A 19,137-nucleotide genomic window follows, 5' to 3' on the forward strand; every position below is an offset into this window, starting at 1 on the left:
ATTTTATCTCCCTGGTCTGGAAAAAACAAGTGACACAAGCAACAAAAGCACTGAAGGCAGATGATGTAAGTTCAAACCCAGTTGATGATGTATAATTCCCAGTTGAGTCCTCTTTAGCAACACACTAAATTTCCTAAAGTTTTTCATTAATGGCAAGACCATAGTTAAATACAGTAATGTCTGACCTCTGACCTTCCTGTAGCCTGAGGAAAAAGATAAGCGTGTATTTTCCTACAGGGCTCAATTAGGCTACATATTACATCAGGGTGGTCACTCACTGTAGAGCTTCCACACTTCATCTTTTTCCCAGCAACTAAACAGTGAGGAACAGCCTAATTACATTTCTGTGATGCTCTTTCATCTGTATGTCAGCCAACACAATTGACCCACAAAAAAAACCCGGCTTGTTGGCTGTGGGCCCTGGTCCGGGAGAGCAGGTGCAAGCAAGCGGATACCTCATGATATGCAGATAGCTAGTGGGTTAACTTTGTATAATGCAATATTAAACGCAGAGCTAGCTGGCAGCTACGTGACTAGCACCGGGGTGCAGCTAGCTACTTACTCAGCGGTCCGCCAGGTCCGAGTACCTGGTCTTTTGCGGGTGGAGTGCCGCTCTGTCGCTCGAAGTTGCCCGGGTTGGAGAAATAATCCCTCAGCCTCGGAAGCTCTCTGCCTGCTTCCAACAGCTCGGTGTGAAACTCCAGGGCCGTGAGGACGTACTGGTCCCGTAATAGCTGAGCAGCAATGACATCCACTGATACCCGTATATCGGCGCTGCCTGCCATAGCTGAGGTGGCCGCGGCCGACACCGAGATGCCCTCGCCACTGGGGCTTGTCCGGTTGCTAGACAGCAGCAGCGTCGGAGGCTCGGCGTCCGCGGGCGGGGAGAAAGGATTGCCTGGCGGCGGCCCTGGAGCCCCGTCACTCGGGCTTCGCTCTGTGTCAACTGTTTCATTTGGGCGCCGTTCTGCCTCTTCTTCAGAATCACTTAGATTAAACGGGTTGACCGACGCCATTTTTTGCACTATAAAGATTTTTTGTAGCAATCTTAAGCTAGGCTGCTGCTGCTTCCTGAATGGATATTAAGCTAGCAAAGGTTTGGTAGGTGGCTTTGACAAGGAGAAAGAATACAAGGCTGTGATTGGTCACAGTTATCCTAAAGACCGCCTCTTTAATAGAATACTACAAAACGATTGGATACTGGACAGACATTTGACAGCTGTGTTGTGAAAGAACCGTAATCTATGAAAATAACAATCTCCAGTGAAACCGTACTGTAATACAAGTAAATTTGTAATGAAATACAACGCCATTTCTTTTTTTAATCAACAAACGTATTTAAGAGGGATGCATTGTTGGAAAGAAAGCTTGCTGGGAAACAAACATCTGAACTACAGTACCCACAATTCAGTTGCACAGCACAAACGTCAACGTCAAACGTCAAAGTCACAACAAGGAAGTGGATGCTCAGCGCCTGAATTTCTTGTACTAATCTTCTTAGAAAGAGGGACCGCTGTTTTTTATAAAAGCACGCTTTTAAAGATTAGGTCAATCTTGTTTCGTGTAAGAAAGCCTTGATCTGTCGGGTTGTCTGGATGTATGTTTGGTAATCTCCGAAGATAAAACGTAAACTAAATCAGTGTATCTGAACAGGTGAATGGGTGAAGTGGTAGTTGATAGTTTTGCTCGCCCATTCATTCATTTTTATGGTCGGGTTCCGTTGACGTTACATACAGGTAAGACTTTTGGAAGGGCTCAAAAATGCAACAACTCCTTTTCTTTGTCACTCTCGTGTAAACAAACGTGAAACAGAAATGCTTACCATTGAAATATAACTAACTATGAAAGCCATTATTTCAGCTCATTTGCAATGACATATGGTGACAGAGGGATAACTCCTAAGCGGTCTTTACATGGTCTGTGCTTTGGCTTAGCCAGACTGTATTATACTGGACCTGTCCCTATTTGAACTAACCCTTTAACACTGAATGCAAGGTTAGACTGACTGTATACGTGTTTGTCCAGTGTTTCCTCAATCATACTTATTCTGTCTTTGTGTCTCTCTTCTTGTTTCCAACCTGTTTTCTACTCACTTGAAATCCCTCTTTTCTCCCTCCTGCTTGTGTTGCAGACCCAGCGTGGTGTTGACACTCATCGCTCAAAATGAGGATGATCACTTTTTTCCTGGTTGGACTGACAGTCCATGTGGTCTTCTTCCTCTCCATCTTTGACATCTATTTCACCTCTCCCCTGGTCCATGGCATGACACCCCAGACAACGCCACTGACACCCCCTGCCTCCAGACTGGTGTTAGTGGTGGCCGATGGACTTCGAGCAGACAGCTTCTTCACCCTGTTCCCCAATGGCTCATCCAGGGCCCCATACTTGAGGTTGGGAAACTGATACAGAGCACTGATGTGGCTTGTACGTGTATATGTGGCTATTAATTTAGTACAGAAAAGAGTATATATGGCTGAGATTAGGTTGTTTTTGTATGTTGTTTTTTCTCATGGTATGTTTAGAATTGCAAAGTAATAGGTCTTTATATACAGTGTAAGACCTGTGTGTTTATGTGTGTGTTTCCCAATACCAGGAGCATCATAGAAGAGACAGGTACCTGGGGTGTGTCACACACACGCGTCCCCACTGAGTCTCGCCCCGGTCATGTTGCTCTCATCGCTGGCTTCTATGAGGATGTTAGTGCTGTTGCTAAAGGTAGGTGTGTGTGTGTGTACGGTTGTGTTGACAAGCTGAACACAGAAAATAACAATGCAAAAAAATTAATGTATTGGATACGTTTGCGTTTGTGTCATTGTGAAAGTGTATGTTGATGACTACTTTCATGTTTGTGTATTTGTGACTGCAAGTGTATTGACCTCTTGTGTGTATGTTTGTGTGTGTGTGTGTGTGTGTGTGTGTGTGTGTGTGTGTGTGTGTGTGTGTGTGTGTGCGCGCTCAGGATGGAAGGAGAATCCTGTAGAGTTTGACTCTGTGTTTAATGAGAGCAGACACACCTGGTGCTGGGGCAGCCCTGATATTCTGCCTATGTTTGCCAAAGGTACACAAGCACACATATACACCTACACAAGTCAAATCAATATAAGGAAATTCCCAGAGAAAGTCTGTGTCTGAATCAGACTTCACACTAAGTGATACATTTATGTACTTAAAGGACGAGTGTGTAAGATTTAGTGGCATCTAGCGGAACAGTTATAGTAGAAATGGAATATAATATTCATAATTATGTTTTAATTAGTGTATAATCACATGAAAATAAGAATCACTGTGCTTTTGTTACCTTAGAATGAGCCCTTTATATCTACATAGGGAGCAGGTCCTCCTCCACGGAGCCCGCCATTTTGCACCGCCGTTTCTACAGTAGTACAGAATGGACAAACCAAACACTGGCTCTAGAGAGGGCCTTCTGTGTTTTTCACGAGTTTTGCAGCCACAGTAGGTTCTCCTACACGCTTGGAAGGAGAGGTGGAGGGGAGGGGTATTCAGTTGGTTGCAATCTGCAACCTCACCACTAGATGCCACTAAATCTTACACTCTGGTCCTTTGTCTGGCTGTCTGGTCCTAATGTGAGCATGAACACAATGCACTTTAATCATGACACTTTATTTTACACTATTGCTGAGATATTTTAATAACCTTTAAAACTTAAAAAAATAATTTAAATAAAGGTAATTTCCTGCTGTGTTACCTCCAGGTGCTACTGGAGACCATGTGTACACCCACACATATCCAGCTGTGGAGGAGGACTTTGCCTCCACAGATGCATCCAGGCTGGACAGCTGGGTGTTCACTCAAGTCAAAGTATGATAGTGGAAATGCTAAAGATAACCATGAATTTTGCAGTTATAATGTTATAATGAATTGATTAAATCATAACTGATTTTTGTACATTGTGTGTTTATAAATCATATTTAGAAGGCTTGCGTTGGTAGTGGACTAGACATTTTTGTCTTTAAGAAAAATGTTTTGAAAAATAATTCCAGGAGCTTTTAACAATAGCTCGCATTTCCCACTTTTTGTTACAATGTAATGTGTGTTTTATTTATGATCAAATAATGCATTTTCTGGCAGAACGGTAGATTATAGTATAACTGCTACAAGTTTTATCAGGAAATAGAGGGTTAATATACAATATTACCAGACTCTATTGTTACTATCATTTCCACATTTCTTTCTTGATTAAATCCAACTATGTTTCATTTTCTCTGTTTAGTCATTCTTTCAAGCAGCAAAGTCAAACTCTACTCTGAGGGCCAGTCTACTCGAGGACAAGAATGTTCTCTTCTTGCATCTGCTGGGCATCGATACGAACGGACATGCTCACAGACCAATGTCACAGTGAGTAGAATTTCTTGTTTTGCCGTTGATATTATATGTGATCATTGTGTGATACACTCTACATAATATACTATAGTTCTTAAAATAAAATGATCATATTCTTCCAAAGCAGCATTGACTGCAATAGTGGTGTCTTTATCTACAAAAAACGAATGTGATATCTGAATCTCAAATACTCTTAGTTTTGAGGCTCTTTTAAGATGTTGCTATTTGTCTTTTGTCCAGGGAGTACCTAGACAATATTGGTCTAGTAGATACTGGTGTATCTGAGCTGGTGTCTATGGTAGAAGACTTCTTTGGCTATGATGGCAGAACGGCCTATGTGTTTACCTCTGATCATGGCATGACCGATTGGGGTAAGACTCTTGTTTATGTGTTTATTTGTACCGTCTGATGGTTAAACATTTAAAAAAATGATCTGTTCATTAGCATATGAATTCAGTTTGTGCATGTTTGTGTGTATGTGTCTCCAGGCTCCCACGGTGCAGGCCATCCCTCTGAGACTCTTACCCCTTTAGTGGTCTGGGGAGCCGGTGTTCATAATGCTCAGAGAGTCACTGAACCTCAACTGTACAAGGATAGGTACTTACAAGGTACTAAACTCATGTACTGTTCTCACGGCTGTTTACTTAAATGTCCCTCAACAAGATGCTTTAGCTTGAGCCCAAGTTTACCTACAACCACAAAAGGCTATTATTTTTCAGCAGTATATTAGGCAGAGTGAAATTTTGTATTTTATTTAAAAAATAGTTTTTGAATTTTTACACTTTACAGGTTCATTGCTTCCCTGATCTGTATTTCTTTTGTTTCGCTCAGATTGGAAACTGGAGCACCTCCAAAGGGTTGATGTTAATCAGGTAAGACCTATTCGCTTGGCGCTTTTTAATGCTGTTACAATCATCAATTCCTGCCCCTAAATTTACTGTGTATGAAACCATTAATATACAGTAGCTAAAAGACCAACAGGCATTTGTAGTTCAATAAAATATAATTTATTGTTCTATTTTTGTTTTCCGCAGGCTGATATTGCTCCCCTCATGGCATCTCTCATTGGTGTACCCATTCCTGTCAACTCTGTTGTAAGTTAAGACACTCAGTTAAAGGAGAAAGAATTAATACAGAATACTGTAGTCAAATGTCTTGCAAACTGTATAATCCACTATATGCATGTAAGTGTTCAGTGTATTACCAAGTTACCAAAAATGGATTCTGCAAGTACAGCATAACTCTTCAATGGTTGTGAAAATCAGTAAACGAACAGAAAAATGTTTTTGAACATGTTCACTGTACAGAGTTTTCTGTAAGTATTATGATACCATTTTTACTATTTTATAATCATCACTGTGTGTATTTATGTCTCTACAGGGTGTGTTACCTCTTCTCTACCTCAACAACAGTGACCAGTTCAAGGCAGAGAGCATGTACACTAATGCTATTCAAGTACTGGAGCAGTTCAAGGTGTGACAGCATGCAGCTCTGCTATTATTGACATGCTTTTGTCATTCGTATGTTATGAAACCAGTAAAACCAGCATGCATAAAGAAAAAGAACACTGTTGTTGGAAGTGACAAATGTGTAATTATTAATTGTAATAGATGAGTGACAGTATTAGCTGATTTATAGCTTTCAATGCCAAGCGATTTTTAAGTTCTAACTTGTTGAAAGCATATTACTGCACATGTTGTGTAATTCAGTTATATAAATCTATGATAACTGAACTATCTATTTTTCTTAGATGAAAATGACCCAAAAAAAGGAGACAACTTTGTCTTTTCTGTTTACCCCATACCAGTAAGTACAATAAGTCAGTTAATGAGTCATAATAACCTTGAGTTTGTGTGAGTTTTTCTTTTTATCACTACCTATCACTTTTGAGAAAACATGCTTATTAAGGAACCATATTGTGCTCAATTCATGTCATCTACAAAGTTTGAAAGTGTTGGAGATACATTTTATTAAGAACATTAAACAGGCAATAAATGCTGAGAAACATAGGAAAAATATCATATTACAAAGTTACCTATTGCTGGCCTATGAAAATTTAAGCAAGCAATGCATTGTTTATATTAGCTTTTGTGGTTTTGAAAGTGTGAAGGCAAACAAAGCATCCGTTAACCTATTTAAAACCACATTTAAATACAATTTTACACACTCTGTATTTATTGCTTTGTCTCTCTGTCCTCTCAGACTACTTACTGAGTCAAAACAAGCAGAATTCATTCACAAGGCCAGAATACTGATGCGTCTGGAGAAATATGAGGATGCTGTGAGTATCGTGTTAGAATAATCTGCAGTCTGTAGGTGAATTAACAGCTATCCAAGTGATTTTAAGTCAAGTTTTAGAATTATTTTTGGGTACTTTGATGCATTAAGCTGGTGCTCAAACCTTTGTTTCCAAGTAAAACATGTATCATTGAGACCTGTGATGATGCAGCAAACTGGAGCATAATAATACTACTCAGCTGATGTTGCAGTAAAAAGTTAGCCCCAACTAGCTTAACTGTGGTAAATGCTCTCTACAGCAAACCTGTGTTCTTTGTTAGGATTTAAATTTACACTTTCCTCCCAAGTTTCTTTTTGTGTCCCCTTACATTCATTACTTATTAATCCTCTTTCCATTTTATCTATGCCAAACCCTCTTGCCGAAGCACTCCCTTTGATTTCCCCTTGTCTGCCTCTGTCTAGATCTCTCTGTGCCAGTCTCTGATCTCCCATGCTCTGGAGGGCCTGGTTTACTACCACACCTACGACAGGTTTTTCTTGGGTTGCAGTGTAGTGCTGGGATTTGTAGGCTGGACCTCATACGTTATCCTTATCATACTGAAGACTCATGCCAGCCTCAACAGACATCCCAGTGTCCTCAAACAGGTCAGATCATGTAGTGTGATCCCTCTTTGTCTTTGCCTCTAAAGATTCCTGCTACCAGAACAAGTTTATGAAACTTGATTGTCTCGCTAAGTTACATTTTTGGTATTACCTCGGTGTGTGCAGATTCCCAGCCGTTCCCTGGTGAGGCTGTGTATGTGTGTCACAATGGTGATCAGCATATTCCTGCTTATCCAAAGAAGTCCCATCACCTACTATATTTACTGCCTGCTGCCTGTACCTGTATGGTACTCTGTTCTTAAAGAGTGAGTATCACACAGAGTCAAGGAAATTTTGAATAGATTAATACATGAAATACATATCTGGACATATACAGTTCAGTCTAATCAAACAAATGTGTATAGTTCCTCTTTGTGGAGTGGAGTGAACACCACACAGGAGTAAATACCAAACCAGATCAATGGGAGATCACTCATTCAGAGAATGTAGCTGTTTTTCAGCAGATCAAATTCACCTCACATAATTGTTGATGCATGTCTGACAAAGCCCCACTGAGGCTTTAATTAGATCATTTTGAAGTGGTATTGTACACACTCATGTTTCTCATTGATAAAAGGGTGATGTATGCAATTTTTGTTCTTTTTTCCCTTTCATTGCAACAAAGAATAATCTCATTAATTATCTATTTTAGATCTGGAACTTTAACAGATTTGATTCGCTCAGCTCCCTCTCTGCCACTGTGGAAATGTTTTGGCTATTTTGTGCTGGTGGCGTTTGGGATTGAGTTACTGGTAGGTGTCTTTAAGTCAGTAATGTATTCTAATTTACAGCTAGAGGCATATTTGTGCTTCAGTACACTCATAAGTCTTTAGCTGACCTCCACATACATGCTACACATTTTTCTCAATGTTTAGGTCCCCTCATGTACACTATGGGGTTACTGTACTGTGGATGACGCATTACCTTTGCTGCCCCCAGGTGGTGAGTTTCTTCCATCGTGCCATGCTGACTGTGGGTCTGGTGGTCCTCTCTCTCTGGCCCATGCTGTCTGGACTTTTTGGCAAGGCTAAGGTAAACATGTTACAGATTATGGCTTCTACAGTCACAGTGCACCAGGAAAAATCATTGATATTTGTATTTGTATATTCATATCCCACACTAAAAATGATGTGTGTCCAGAAAGTTATGAGGATTTTCCTTTAATGGAAAATAGCAAAATTTCCATATAACAGAAGTCTTGAATGATTTTTAGCTACTCCATGGATGGTTTGTTAAGAAATAAAACTCATTTATATTGGAATTTGACACAATCTGACTACATATTACACAAATGTGTAATAGCCTTAATTAATCTTAATGAATAGAAAATGGAATAAAAAAATTAAATAGATTATTTTTTTGTTATTTCTATATTTCTTTATTATTGCCTTTTAGATTTTTTAACATCTTGCTCTTCTTAGATGATCTGACATAAAACAAATAGCCATAAACAGTCCTTTGCTGTGGTAGTTTTTGAGCCCTAAAATTGTTTTTCTTGTTCCATTTGTCTTTTGTAACATTTAAGGTGTATCAGGAGTTTTGCTGGAACTTTTGTTAACATCGAGAAACATGGCACAAAAGACAGATCACTAAAATAATATAAAGAAAATTATTCAACTGAACATTGATGCACAAAAATGAATTAAACAAAGTGGTTTGTGGTGGAACAAGTACATTTCACCTAGGTGGCAGTTAATTGCCCTTAAATGTAGGACATTTTGCAAAATTTAGTTCATGCTTGTGTTTTGACCTCGCTTGCACTTTATCATCAGCCTACTGTCAGACAAACACCTGGTTTGTTAAGTTATGAACTCAAATACAATATCTTAACTAAATGAACTCATTGACCCTGTACCTGTCTAGTTCCGTTCATTGAGCTGGTTTCTGAGCTGTCTGTGTTTGGCCGCTTTCCCCCTGATGCCGGTTGTGGGACGAGAGCCTAATATACATCTGGTGTGAGTGCTTCCTCTATTTGCCTTCATTTATCAGAAAGTTTACCACAGTCACGTCACAAAAAAAAAAAAACTCAGATTCAGGTCAGTCATTTTCAAAGAAGTAATTTGTTTCTCTATACTTAGGAAATAATTAACTTCGTCATGGAGTGGAGTGGAAAATTAGTTTTCTAGTTATCAGGTAGGGTTCCCATTTCTACAGCATGTGATACAAAATCAATTTCAATATTAAGATTTTTTTCCCATATCAACATAAAGTACATGTATGAAAATATAGCAAATGTATGCAAAATCAGCTTTAAGTACAATGGAATTCTTCTGTGTTGGACTGTTTTGCAATACATTATAAAACAAGGCTCACACAGCTAAATCAAAAACTTAAATCATTCATTTTGTTAGTTTTAAATTATAGTGTGCTTGGAATCATTCTACATTTTGTAAAGCTTTCTGGTACAGCCACTACTTGGGAACATCGGCACTTTGAGTTAAATGCTAACACCACCATGGTAACAGACACTAACATGCTGATGTTTAGCAGGTGTATTGTTTACCATATTCACTGTCTTATTTTTGCGTGTTACTGTAGCTTGCTAAAAGTTTCTAATGAGCACAAACCAAAAAGTACAGCTGAGGCTGATGGGTGTCATTAGCTATGCAGGTATAAGTATTGGACAAATTGAAAATTTGACCTGATGATTGCACTTTATGTGAAGTCAGTTGAACACCAGTGTGTTTACGATTCATCCTTAGGGGAAAACATGAATATCTTCTATGCAGTCTTTTATGGCAATCCATCAAATAGTTGTTGAAACCATAAATGTCAACCTCACAGGGACCATGAATTTCTGTACAAAATTGCATGTTAATCCATCCAGTGATTGATGAGCTATTTCAGTCAACTAACTGGTCAAAAACTTCATGATACTGTATAAAAATTGATCAGTGGAGGAATCTGAGAATCAAACTGAAATAAACTGTTAATTAACATCAGTATCTTTAATCAACATGAATGTGCAAAATGTATCTGTACACTATGGACATGTCTAAAATAATATGGTAATATAACATGATGTTTGTTTGCTCAGGACCTGTGCAGGTCTCCTCACTCTCTTCACCTCAGCCTGTTACCTCTGGTCATCACGACACAGAACACCACTGCACCTTAGTGACAGGCAACAATTTGTCACCCAGGTAACTGCAGTACATGCCATGTTGTGTGTGTATGTGATTGTGTTTGTGTTATTGCATTTTCTAAAATTAAATTATTACGGGTCAAACTCAACAGATGCTCCATGTGGCAGTGTGTGCGTATGTGCCTTCCCTCACTCACTCCAGCCTGCAGCAGAAACAGGGCCTGCCACTTCTTAATCAGATCATCAGTTGGATCACATTAGGTAGGTGGGTGTGAGAGAGCACGAGCTCTTTGGGCATTTCCAGGGGAGATTACAATCACATTTATCCCTCATTAATGTTAAGTTTCAAGATTAAAGATTTAATTATTTTGGGCCCTGTCTAAAATGACACATCTTGGACTAGATTCCCTTCAAGCTCTAAGACCCAAAAAACTTTTCTTGTCTCTGCTCTTTCCTCAGCATCTTCTATGCTGGTTCCATTGTTGAGCTCTACACGTCTTTTCCATCGACTTCTCAGCATATTTCTGTCTCTCACAGCCACATACCTACTGCTCAGCACTGGGTAAGACATGATATATGACCATACTATGTCTCACGTGGAGCTTTATCATCAAGGCAAAACTGCACCCTTATCAAATGTGTGTTTTCTCCTGCCCAGGTCAGAGGCCTTGTTCCCCCCTGTGTTATCTTGGTTGATGTTTGTGTGGATCAACATTGAACAGGAAGCTATGATCGCTCAGGGTGTCTCTGGAAGGCAAGAGGTACAACTATTGTGTCTCTATTCCCAGACTTGGTAGAGCAGTATAAACTACATGAGAAAACATTTTGTCGATTTATTATAAGCTAGTATGAAATTTAGATGGCATCTGTTGCTTTTTTGAACACCAACTGGCTTCTCGTCTCTACAACAGCTAATGATTCTGGTTGGTCACATAGAGGCATATTAAGATTGTATCTAAATATATATTTCTGGAGTCTATTTATCTGGTCTGAAGTGTTCTGGTTAAATTCTATTTACCATCCATCCCTTTAATACCAAATGATTTTATTAAACAAATAAGGAAATCCCCTCTCATGCTCTACATAATGAACATCACACCTCAGTATTGACTGATCATTATTATGTGTATGCACTTTGCGTGTGTCTTTGCATGTGTGTGGATGGGCGTGCGTGTGTGTGTGTGTGTGTGTTTTTTTTTTTGTTTGTTTTTTCTTATCTTCCAGCTCTCCACTATCGATTTCTCCGCAAACATCGACATCACCAAGATCCGACAGCTGAAGTTGGATGACATCAGAAGATCTTATTTTTTTGTATCCTCGTTGATGTTGTTAACTCGATGTTGTGTTTAACTGCCACCTAAGAGGGCAGAAAGACAATGTGAATAGTATCTGCATCAGTAGGTGTTGCTTACGCACTCAACCGTGTGCAAGTGTCGCTTCAGACCTTTCCTTGACTATATATTTCCTTTAGGTATTCTTTATAATAACAGCTTTCTTCGGTACAGGGAACATAGCTTCCATTAACAGGTGTGTATGTCTTTATATATATATATATATATATATATATATATATATATATATATATATATATTTGTGTCTGTTTGTATATGTATGTATATATATATATATATATATATATATATATATATATATATATATACAAACAGACACAAATATGTCTGTTTGGGGGGGGGGGGGGGGGGTATGGCCATGTGTAAAGTGTGGGTAAAGTCAGTGTGGGTTAAGTCAGTGAGGGTAAAGTCAGTGTCTGGTATGAGACTCGTTGAGGTTGGTTTCATTATTAGCAATGCATCATTTGAACACAGGAAGGAAATATGTCCTGTGTAAAACAGTACTGACTCATTTATGTCTGCATTATTTGCATTGTTTGGACCAGCATATCTATTGTGTAGTCTGCAGACTGAGCCTCTCTCCTGGATGTGAGGCTGTTTACATTGCACCACATACAGTATGTCAGTCTGCACTATAAAACACTTGGAGGTTGTCAAGAAATTTACACACAAGTATCCCCAAGCTAGATTTTTACACTGAATAACCAAATATTTAGTCCATTTTTCCCTCTGTCTACAGTCACTTTGTCCTCCTCTTTCTCCTTTTCTCTAGCTTTGACCCAGCGTCTGTTTATTGTTTCCTCACTGTCTTCAACCCCTTCATCATGGGAGCACTGATGATGTGGAAGGTACTGTATTTTCAACTTTTTCTTTCTATGGTGTACACTGCGTATCTGTATACCTTCCCCATTAAGCAAAGTTTCCAGAAAAGGGAAGTAGTCTTGCACTTTTGCACACTTGAACATTTTTGAAATATTCTGAAATGTTCCCCTTCTCTTATATTGCTTCTCTGTAGCCACCAACTTTCACCTTGCTGACCTACTCAGTGGCCTGTTTAGCACAAATTAGCAACATTAGCAGCAGCATTGTCAACAAATTATATTTCTCTGGACTTATTCATGAAATATTCAATGTCTTGTCCTTTGTTCTTCCAGGTTATCATCCCGTTCATAATAGTAATGTGTACGTTTGAGGCCATCCAAGTTGCAACACAGCTCTCATCAAGAAGGTAACTCCTCACTGCAGCCTTTGAAAAAAAAAGATAACAGAGCAAATCTCAGACTTATCTACTGTGAGATCGGTTCAGTCACAAACCTTGTGTCCTCCTTTTATCAATATGATTTGCTCTGGTGGTTGTTGGGCTCATGCACTTTAAGTTCAGTGCATGTAAACACAGTAATCTGCTCTTGGTGGCAGATCTGTGATTGCCTCATAGAGGAGGAGGATGTTTTTTTGGTTTTCGTCACACTATTCAGTTTTATACAGTCATATGCTTTTTAGAGTGAATTTGTGTCAGACATGAATCTAAATAATAATTATCCAGTATCAACATGTGTCTCTTTTCTGCACTATTTCTGATTCGTTGTGTATGAAGAGTGTGTAAATCTACAGTCCGTGCTGCACATGAAGTAAATGTGTTGTTGTGGATGTTTCAATATTAAAGATCTTTTTTGTAATGCTTTCTTTCCTTTGTTTTTTTGTCTTTTAATCTTCTTTTCCAGTTTGTTCCTCATTGTCCTGGTCATCTCTGATGTGATGGCTCTGGTAAGACATTTCCTATCAGGTTGAAAACTTGGATTAAAGGTGCATTGCGATATACTTCCTGAAAATAATTTGCTCTTCTGTCTTTTCCTGTTACAGCAAGTAGATCTGATGTGTACCTCACACAATATTTTTTTTTGTTTTACTCATTCTTCCTCTCCTCAGCACTTCTTCTTCCTGGTGCAAGACTACGGCAGCTGGTTGGACATTGGTACAAGGTAATGTAACAAGGATATAGTATCTGTGATGCATAAACTCACACATAAATTTGTATTAAACATGTTTCTTTCTATCTTGCAGCATTAGCCACTATGTGATAGTCATGTCAATGACCATCTTCCTGATGCTGCTCAGTGTGGTCACACACATCCTCACCTCACGAAGATTCACTCTGTGGAGGAGACCCAAGATGCACTTTCCCTAAATAAACACCTGCACACACATATATACTGGTTAAACCAAATGTTTAGTATTTATTTTACTCTTTTAGATACTTTTCATTTAGAATATGCCTTATGAAACCAGAGTTTGTTATATAAAATTTGAGATATTGTTTTAGGATCCAATATAGTACTTTGCAGAAGTCTTACACTGCTTGGCTGAAGTTATAATTAAGTATAGTACAGTTAATAGACAAAGTAAATATTAAGGCGTTAAGGAACTCTCCCTTCACTTATCAGTCAAATGCTTTAAATTCTTTTCTCAGGACAGCTTAAAGACTTTACCACGAAAATGGACAAGTACTTCTCATTATAAAATACCGCATTCTTCTTGTTAACACTTGTGTTCCTCATATGGTTTGTGTTAACCTCAATTTTACAATGTAACGAAGACTTCCTTTGTTACTTATGCTAATGGTTTTAATAAGAAATTTTAAAAGTGGCGCAAGACTTTTGCACGGAACTGTTTGCACTGTATTGTTTTGTGCAAGAACATTGGCACTCTGAGGCACATTGTTTTTGTATTAATAATTGATCAGTTGACTAATGCTACTTGAATGTTTGACTGTGAATTATGCCTTTGCCAAGGGTGCTGATTTATGATCCACCAAAGAAGGGTAACTTTATAACTTTTTGAATATGTAACATTATTTCCAGTAAAGCAGCCTAAAATGTATCTTTGTTCAGAAGGAAAAGGGATGTAAATGATTGTGACTAGGTGTGTACCACTAAAACAGAAAGACTGGAATGGAAACAGGAAATGGTCATAAAGGGTTAGTTGTACTTATGCCAAATTAAAGTAGGTGCTAGTGTAGTTGTGCTCTGTGTTTGTACATCAGAGTAACTGCAGCCATGGACTGGATTTAGAAAAACAAAAAGCTGGCGATTAGTATGTTTTCTTTGAACAGAGAATAAAGAAACTGTTGCTCTAACGTGTGACAATTCTTTTTCCAAAAGATCAACCCATAGGACATCACTACGGATAATATAGTGGTCTAATGTTTGTTGAATTTACTGACCAGCCTGATATACAAATTTCAAACCTATTACTCACAGATTTAAATAAATATTGTCACCTTGCTCTGTAGTCAAGGTGTTTCCTAAGACAATGAATCCTCTCATATGAGCATGAACTGGAGTTGCAGTATGTCCACATAAGTTCATGCTTGCTGAGATGTTCATAGGAGCTTAACATAGCCTCTCTGTCAACATCACAGCTAGCAACACCACATCCTTTCTCACTTCTTCTCTTTTGAGTTAGCCAATACTTTGACTAGATAGTGTGACTATTGTCTATTGGCTGTCTACTTTTATGTGTCAGTTTCAAAATTGTGAAGCTAGTGAGAGACGTTTCTAACAACTCCAAAAAAAAGGTGACAAAATAGATTTTGAAATTAACCTGAAGGTAATAGGCTAAACTTCGTATTTAGATTCCAAGCTAAAATGCGAAAGAAGCTGCTGGCCTTGGCAATGCATCTGCATCTATCAAGTCTGTATTTTATTTTCTTGTGATGTAAATGATGTGATGGTATAAAGTGTACTGAACTTAAATAAAATGTGCTTCTTCTATTTAAACAGTATACTGCATATTTGAGTCCTTATCATGGGTGAGATGTATTGGTAAGAGTTCGCCTCATGAGCTTAGAGACTCATTCTCTCTTAAGTATTTTACCACATTGCATTCCATTGTTTTTTGAGAGTTTGGATTTTAGTGTACATGTATATTTTAGATGTTTTTTTTTAGATGTCTGAGACTAAGCAAATCAACAAAATAATGGGTGTATGCAGAGAGAGGTGACAAGAAGAAGGAAGCAACCAGCTCTGTGGTTGTGTTGTGTGTGCAATCACCTCCTGTTTCTGACAGAACACAGACACACACACACAGGGCACACACAATATGCAAAACTGGACTGTGGTTTTTCACAACACAGTCACAGTTTACTTTCTTAACCTTAACTTCTCGAAAGTTGGCACACATTCGCACTTGAGGACACACACACAAGCACATGCATACATTTATCCAAGCAGCAACGGAGGCACACACACGCAAAGATTCTCGGTCTCTCCGTAAACTTAACTAGAGCCTAACCATTGTTGTGTTGGAGTTAATGTGATGTAATGTAGAGGACGTTCACAACGTTTAAAGCTTTATTTACACACACAAGAAAACTCGGCAACCAGCTGTTCTTTGACCAAAAGGTACGTACAGTAAATCTACTAGTAAACCCTCTGGCTTTGACTTGTTCAGTCATATTTCAACTTCTATTGCTGCATTGCTCTCTTGGTAATGATTAAACTGTGAACAATATCTCTTTTTTTAAAACTTCAAAATATTTAAATGCTGTATTGAGTATTTAATGCTGTATTTTTCATTTTTAGTTAGAGTAACTGAGGTGTTTGGTCTTATGTAGCTGTTTTAGTCCTGTTTCCTGTTAAACTGATAATATGTAAATTTGAAGCTATTTGAAAATATGCAAAACATTGTGTCAGATTAAGATTACACTCTGATTTAAGGTTTCTCGCTGTAATCATTCCTCCTGTTCATACTGACCATAAGAAAATCCCCTCCAAATGTGCTTACAATGTTAGTGAAGGGGGAGGAAATCCACAGTTTTGAGCAAAAAAGTGTTCAAAAGTTTATCTGAAGATAATATGAGGTTTCAGCCATCTGAGTTCATCAGATAAAGTGGATATCATTCTCAGTTACAGTCTCACTCTTTACGTCTCGATAGACAGTGCTCTGTTCAGTTTCAGTTGAAGGATTGTAACAAAAAGAGGGAATATGGTGCCAAAAAAGACAGTAACTTAGAAGGATATTCATCCTCAGATAAACTTTTGAATATAGTTTTGCGTGGAAGGAGGGCTGTGGATTTTGTCCCCCATCACTTACATTGAAAACACATTATGAAGGGAACCGCCCCGGAACCGACAGCTCATGAAACTCAGATCAAGATTGCATCTTTAATGGCTGGTATACAAAGGAGAAATGATTACAGCAAGAAAAGCAGGTGTCAATGTCTATTTGGTCACCTGACTATTGTTTTAGGACAGATTTGTAAAACTGTGAACCTAGTATCAGTAAAGTATGTCTATAATGTAGTGTTGTGTTAGAGTAAAAAATAAGCCAGTTTTTACTGACATGTATTACTTTTTTTTATGTTTTTCTACATTTCTTTTCCTTTTATTTCTGTTACTCACATGTTTACTATACAATTTCTTGATCTACTTCTATTTCTTAACTTTTTTCTGTCCATTACTCAATTACTCACATTAATTCACATGTTCCTCTCTCTCACCCACCCCCCCCCCCCCCCCCCCCCTTTTTTTTTAGTTAAGATGAATTCCACGACAACCCTGTGCACGACCACGGCCAATTCCACAACAACCAACTCCTCCAATAACAGTACCATCCACGAACAGTACCACCCAGTCCTCCTATCTATCTACTCTGTGGTTCTGCTCATCGGTACCATTAGCCTGAGCCTTATGATGCACATCATGAAGTCCAGCACGACTTCCTTCACCTCCATCGCTGTGCTCAACCTCATTTTCACCCACTTCATCTTCCTTCTCACTGTGCCCTTCAGGATTTACTATTATGCATCCCATTGCTGGGGGCTGAACTATGATTTGTGTAAATTTATCAGTGCTATGATCCACATCCACATGTACATGTCCTTTATCTTCTATGTGATCATCCTCATCACGCGCCTGATGACGTTCTACTGCAAAGCAGAGCAGGTGGCCTCCATCCAGAAGGTTCATGCACTACTTGGCAGTGCTGTGCTGTGGACGGTGGTGCTGGTCATAACCCCTTGCGTAATATTTCTTTCCTACGGCAATGATACGAAAAGTTACGACAAAGAAACTTGCTTCCAATTTGGCAAATACTTGGAAAGTACTCCCGTCCAGGTGTTAAACCACATCATAAGCACATTGATAATAGTAGTGGCCATTGTGTTGACAGCCCTCCAAGCCAATGTCCTGCGGGTTTTATACCGGAAGCATCGCAAGGGATGCACCTCACAGCAGGACTTTGGGGCTCAGCTGAAGAGCCTGTGCTTTGCCCTCATCATGGTGATCTGCTTCATTCCCTACCACGTGTTCCGGTATTATTACGTAGCAAACGTAGAGTACACTCCGGAATTGCAGAATCTCAATGAGGTGTTTCTGAGTCTGACCACTTTTAACTGCTTGGACATGCTGACCTTCTTGGGGAGGAGAACTTGCTCCAGGTGCTTCCCAGGAAAGATTGTTTGAAAATCATGGGTGGGAGTTTGTGTTAGGGGGTCAGAGACTTAATTTGCTTTAGTTTTTAAGCCTTACTTTACAGTTCCTTATTGCCTTGTCAGAGTTTATGGTAGGAAAATTGCTTTGGTGCAGCTCCATAAAAGCAGACAGGTTATAACAGCAACAATTAAAAAGTTCAAATGAACAATCATTCAGAAAAAGACATAAAAGGATATAATGAAAAAATGATTGTTGAAACATGCAGAGTAAAATGCACAGATGAGCCTACAGAGCTTAGTTCAACCGCATCAGGATTCAGGATTCATTCAGCTTTCAGTTTCCAAAATCAACCACTATTTCTTTGAAAGTTTATCTGAGAGTGTGAAGGTCATTCTTGACCTAAGGAAGAGTAGTGAAACAAAATAATCTTTAATCACTGGCTACTTAGTAGCCATTGTTGGAGCTGTTGTCATCATCATTTATTTTTGTTTGTTATCTTCAAAACCAGGTAGACAAGCCAAAGCTCCCATCTAAACTCTGTCAGATCCCATGCTCTGCTTTATCAATCCTATAACTGTTAAGTCAACTGAAATTTATGTATGCTCTGAATGATAAAACCGTATTGTACTCTATGAAAATATTGAAAGATTTTGACTTGAGGAAACTGTTATTTGTTTTTGACTCAAAATGAATGAACTATTGCCATCTGCTGGTCCTTGTGTAAACTACACAGGATTCAAGTTTGCTATTTGTAATATTATATGGTGGAATTGGCTTGAAAGTTAAGACTCATTTTTCAATTGTATGTGGCTGAAAATGAAAATATATATATATTTATTTCACTGTATTTGCTAACACTTAACCTCTGTGTACATAGCTGAAGTGTTCAGCTCCAAAGCTGAGAAGAGAAATAAATGTCTAAAATTGTTACTTTTCTACCATTATTTTGTGAAACATTACCTCAAACCTCTTGGATCTCTTACCTTCTGCCCTCTGAAGCAGAGGCCCTAGCTGACTTACACACACGCACACAAACACCCACACCTGG

At 38.7% G+C, this 19,137-nt stretch overlaps 3 protein-coding genes across 8 annotated transcripts in view; 2 read left to right on the top strand and 1 right to left on the bottom strand.

The window, feature by feature from the left end:
• Positions 1–1,106, bottom strand: part of relch (RAB11 binding and LisH domain, coiled-coil and HEAT repeat containing) — a 34,683-nt gene extending 33,577 nt beyond the window's left edge. For all 5 annotated transcript variants that reach the window (XM_067578751.1, XM_067578750.1, XM_067578749.1 and 2 more), the window contains exon 1: positions 563–1,106. In XM_067578751.1, coding sequence (XP_067434852.1) covers positions 563–1,016 — 454 coding nt within the window. In that variant the 5' untranslated portion in view covers positions 1,017–1,106. The remainder of the gene's footprint in view (positions 1–562) is intronic.
• On the top strand, positions 1,100–14,791 carry pign (phosphatidylinositol glycan anchor biosynthesis, class N). 2 transcript variants are annotated; one of them, XM_067578753.1, is made up of 29 exons: positions 1,100–1,736; positions 2,132–2,390; positions 2,594–2,715; positions 2,960–3,058; positions 3,713–3,819; positions 4,232–4,356; positions 4,582–4,712; positions 4,830–4,949; positions 5,173–5,213; positions 5,376–5,435; positions 5,722–5,814; positions 6,092–6,147; positions 6,544–6,622; positions 7,042–7,224; positions 7,348–7,487; positions 7,874–7,973; positions 8,161–8,253; positions 9,085–9,176; positions 10,259–10,364; positions 10,459–10,567; positions 10,766–10,868; positions 10,965–11,067; positions 11,531–11,617; positions 11,778–11,833; positions 12,431–12,506; positions 12,813–12,886; positions 13,380–13,422; positions 13,585–13,637; positions 13,720–14,791. In XM_067578753.1, the coding sequence occupies exons 2-29, from the start codon at positions 2,164–2,166 to the stop codon at positions 13,841–13,843; spliced, it is 2,802 nt and encodes a 933-aa protein (XP_067434854.1). In that variant the 5' UTR covers positions 1,100–1,736; positions 2,132–2,163; the 3' UTR covers positions 13,844–14,791. The 2 variants fall into 2 exon arrangements, with proteins under 2 accessions (XP_067434854.1, XP_067434855.1); XM_067578754.1 differs by lacking the exon at positions 1,100–1,736 and having other exon boundaries at positions 1,744–2,390.
• Positions 14,792–15,730: 939 nt separating this feature from the next.
• On the top strand, positions 15,731–19,019 carry LOC137173372 (probable G-protein coupled receptor 141). The gene is made up of 2 exons (XM_067578176.1): positions 15,731–16,058; positions 17,191–19,019. Exon 2 carries the CDS (start codon positions 17,196–17,198, stop codon positions 18,117–18,119), a length of 924 nt encoding a protein of 307 aa, XP_067434277.1. The 5' UTR covers positions 15,731–16,058; positions 17,191–17,195; the 3' UTR covers positions 18,120–19,019.
• The last annotated feature ends 118 nt before the right edge of the window (positions 19,020–19,137 follow it).

The sequence above is a fragment of the Thunnus thynnus genome, chromosome 21 (genome assembly GCF_963924715.1).
Source record: "Thunnus thynnus chromosome 21, fThuThy2.1, whole genome shotgun sequence".
NCBI lineage: Eukaryota > Metazoa > Chordata > Actinopteri > Scombriformes > Scombridae > Thunnus > Thunnus thynnus.

What these genes read in the sequence shown, in the direction of transcription:
- pign (XM_067578753.1), top strand. Translation starts at nt 2,164, where the DNA reads ATGAGGATGATCACTTTTTTCCTGGTTGGACTGACAGTCCATGTGGTC. An exon ending in GAGCACTGATGATGTGGAAG is followed by an intron (nt 12,507 to 12,812) that starts GTACTGTATTTT and finishes TTGTTCTTCCAG; the next exon opens with GTTATCATCCCGTTCATAAT. An exon ending in TGGTTGGACATTGGTACAAG is followed by an intron (nt 13,638 to 13,719) that starts GTAATGTAACAA and finishes TCTATCTTGCAG; the next exon opens with CATTAGCCACTATGTGATAG.
- LOC137173372 (XM_067578176.1), top strand. Translation starts at nt 17,196, where the DNA reads ATGAATTCCACGACAACCCTGTGCACGACCACGGCCAATTCCACAACA.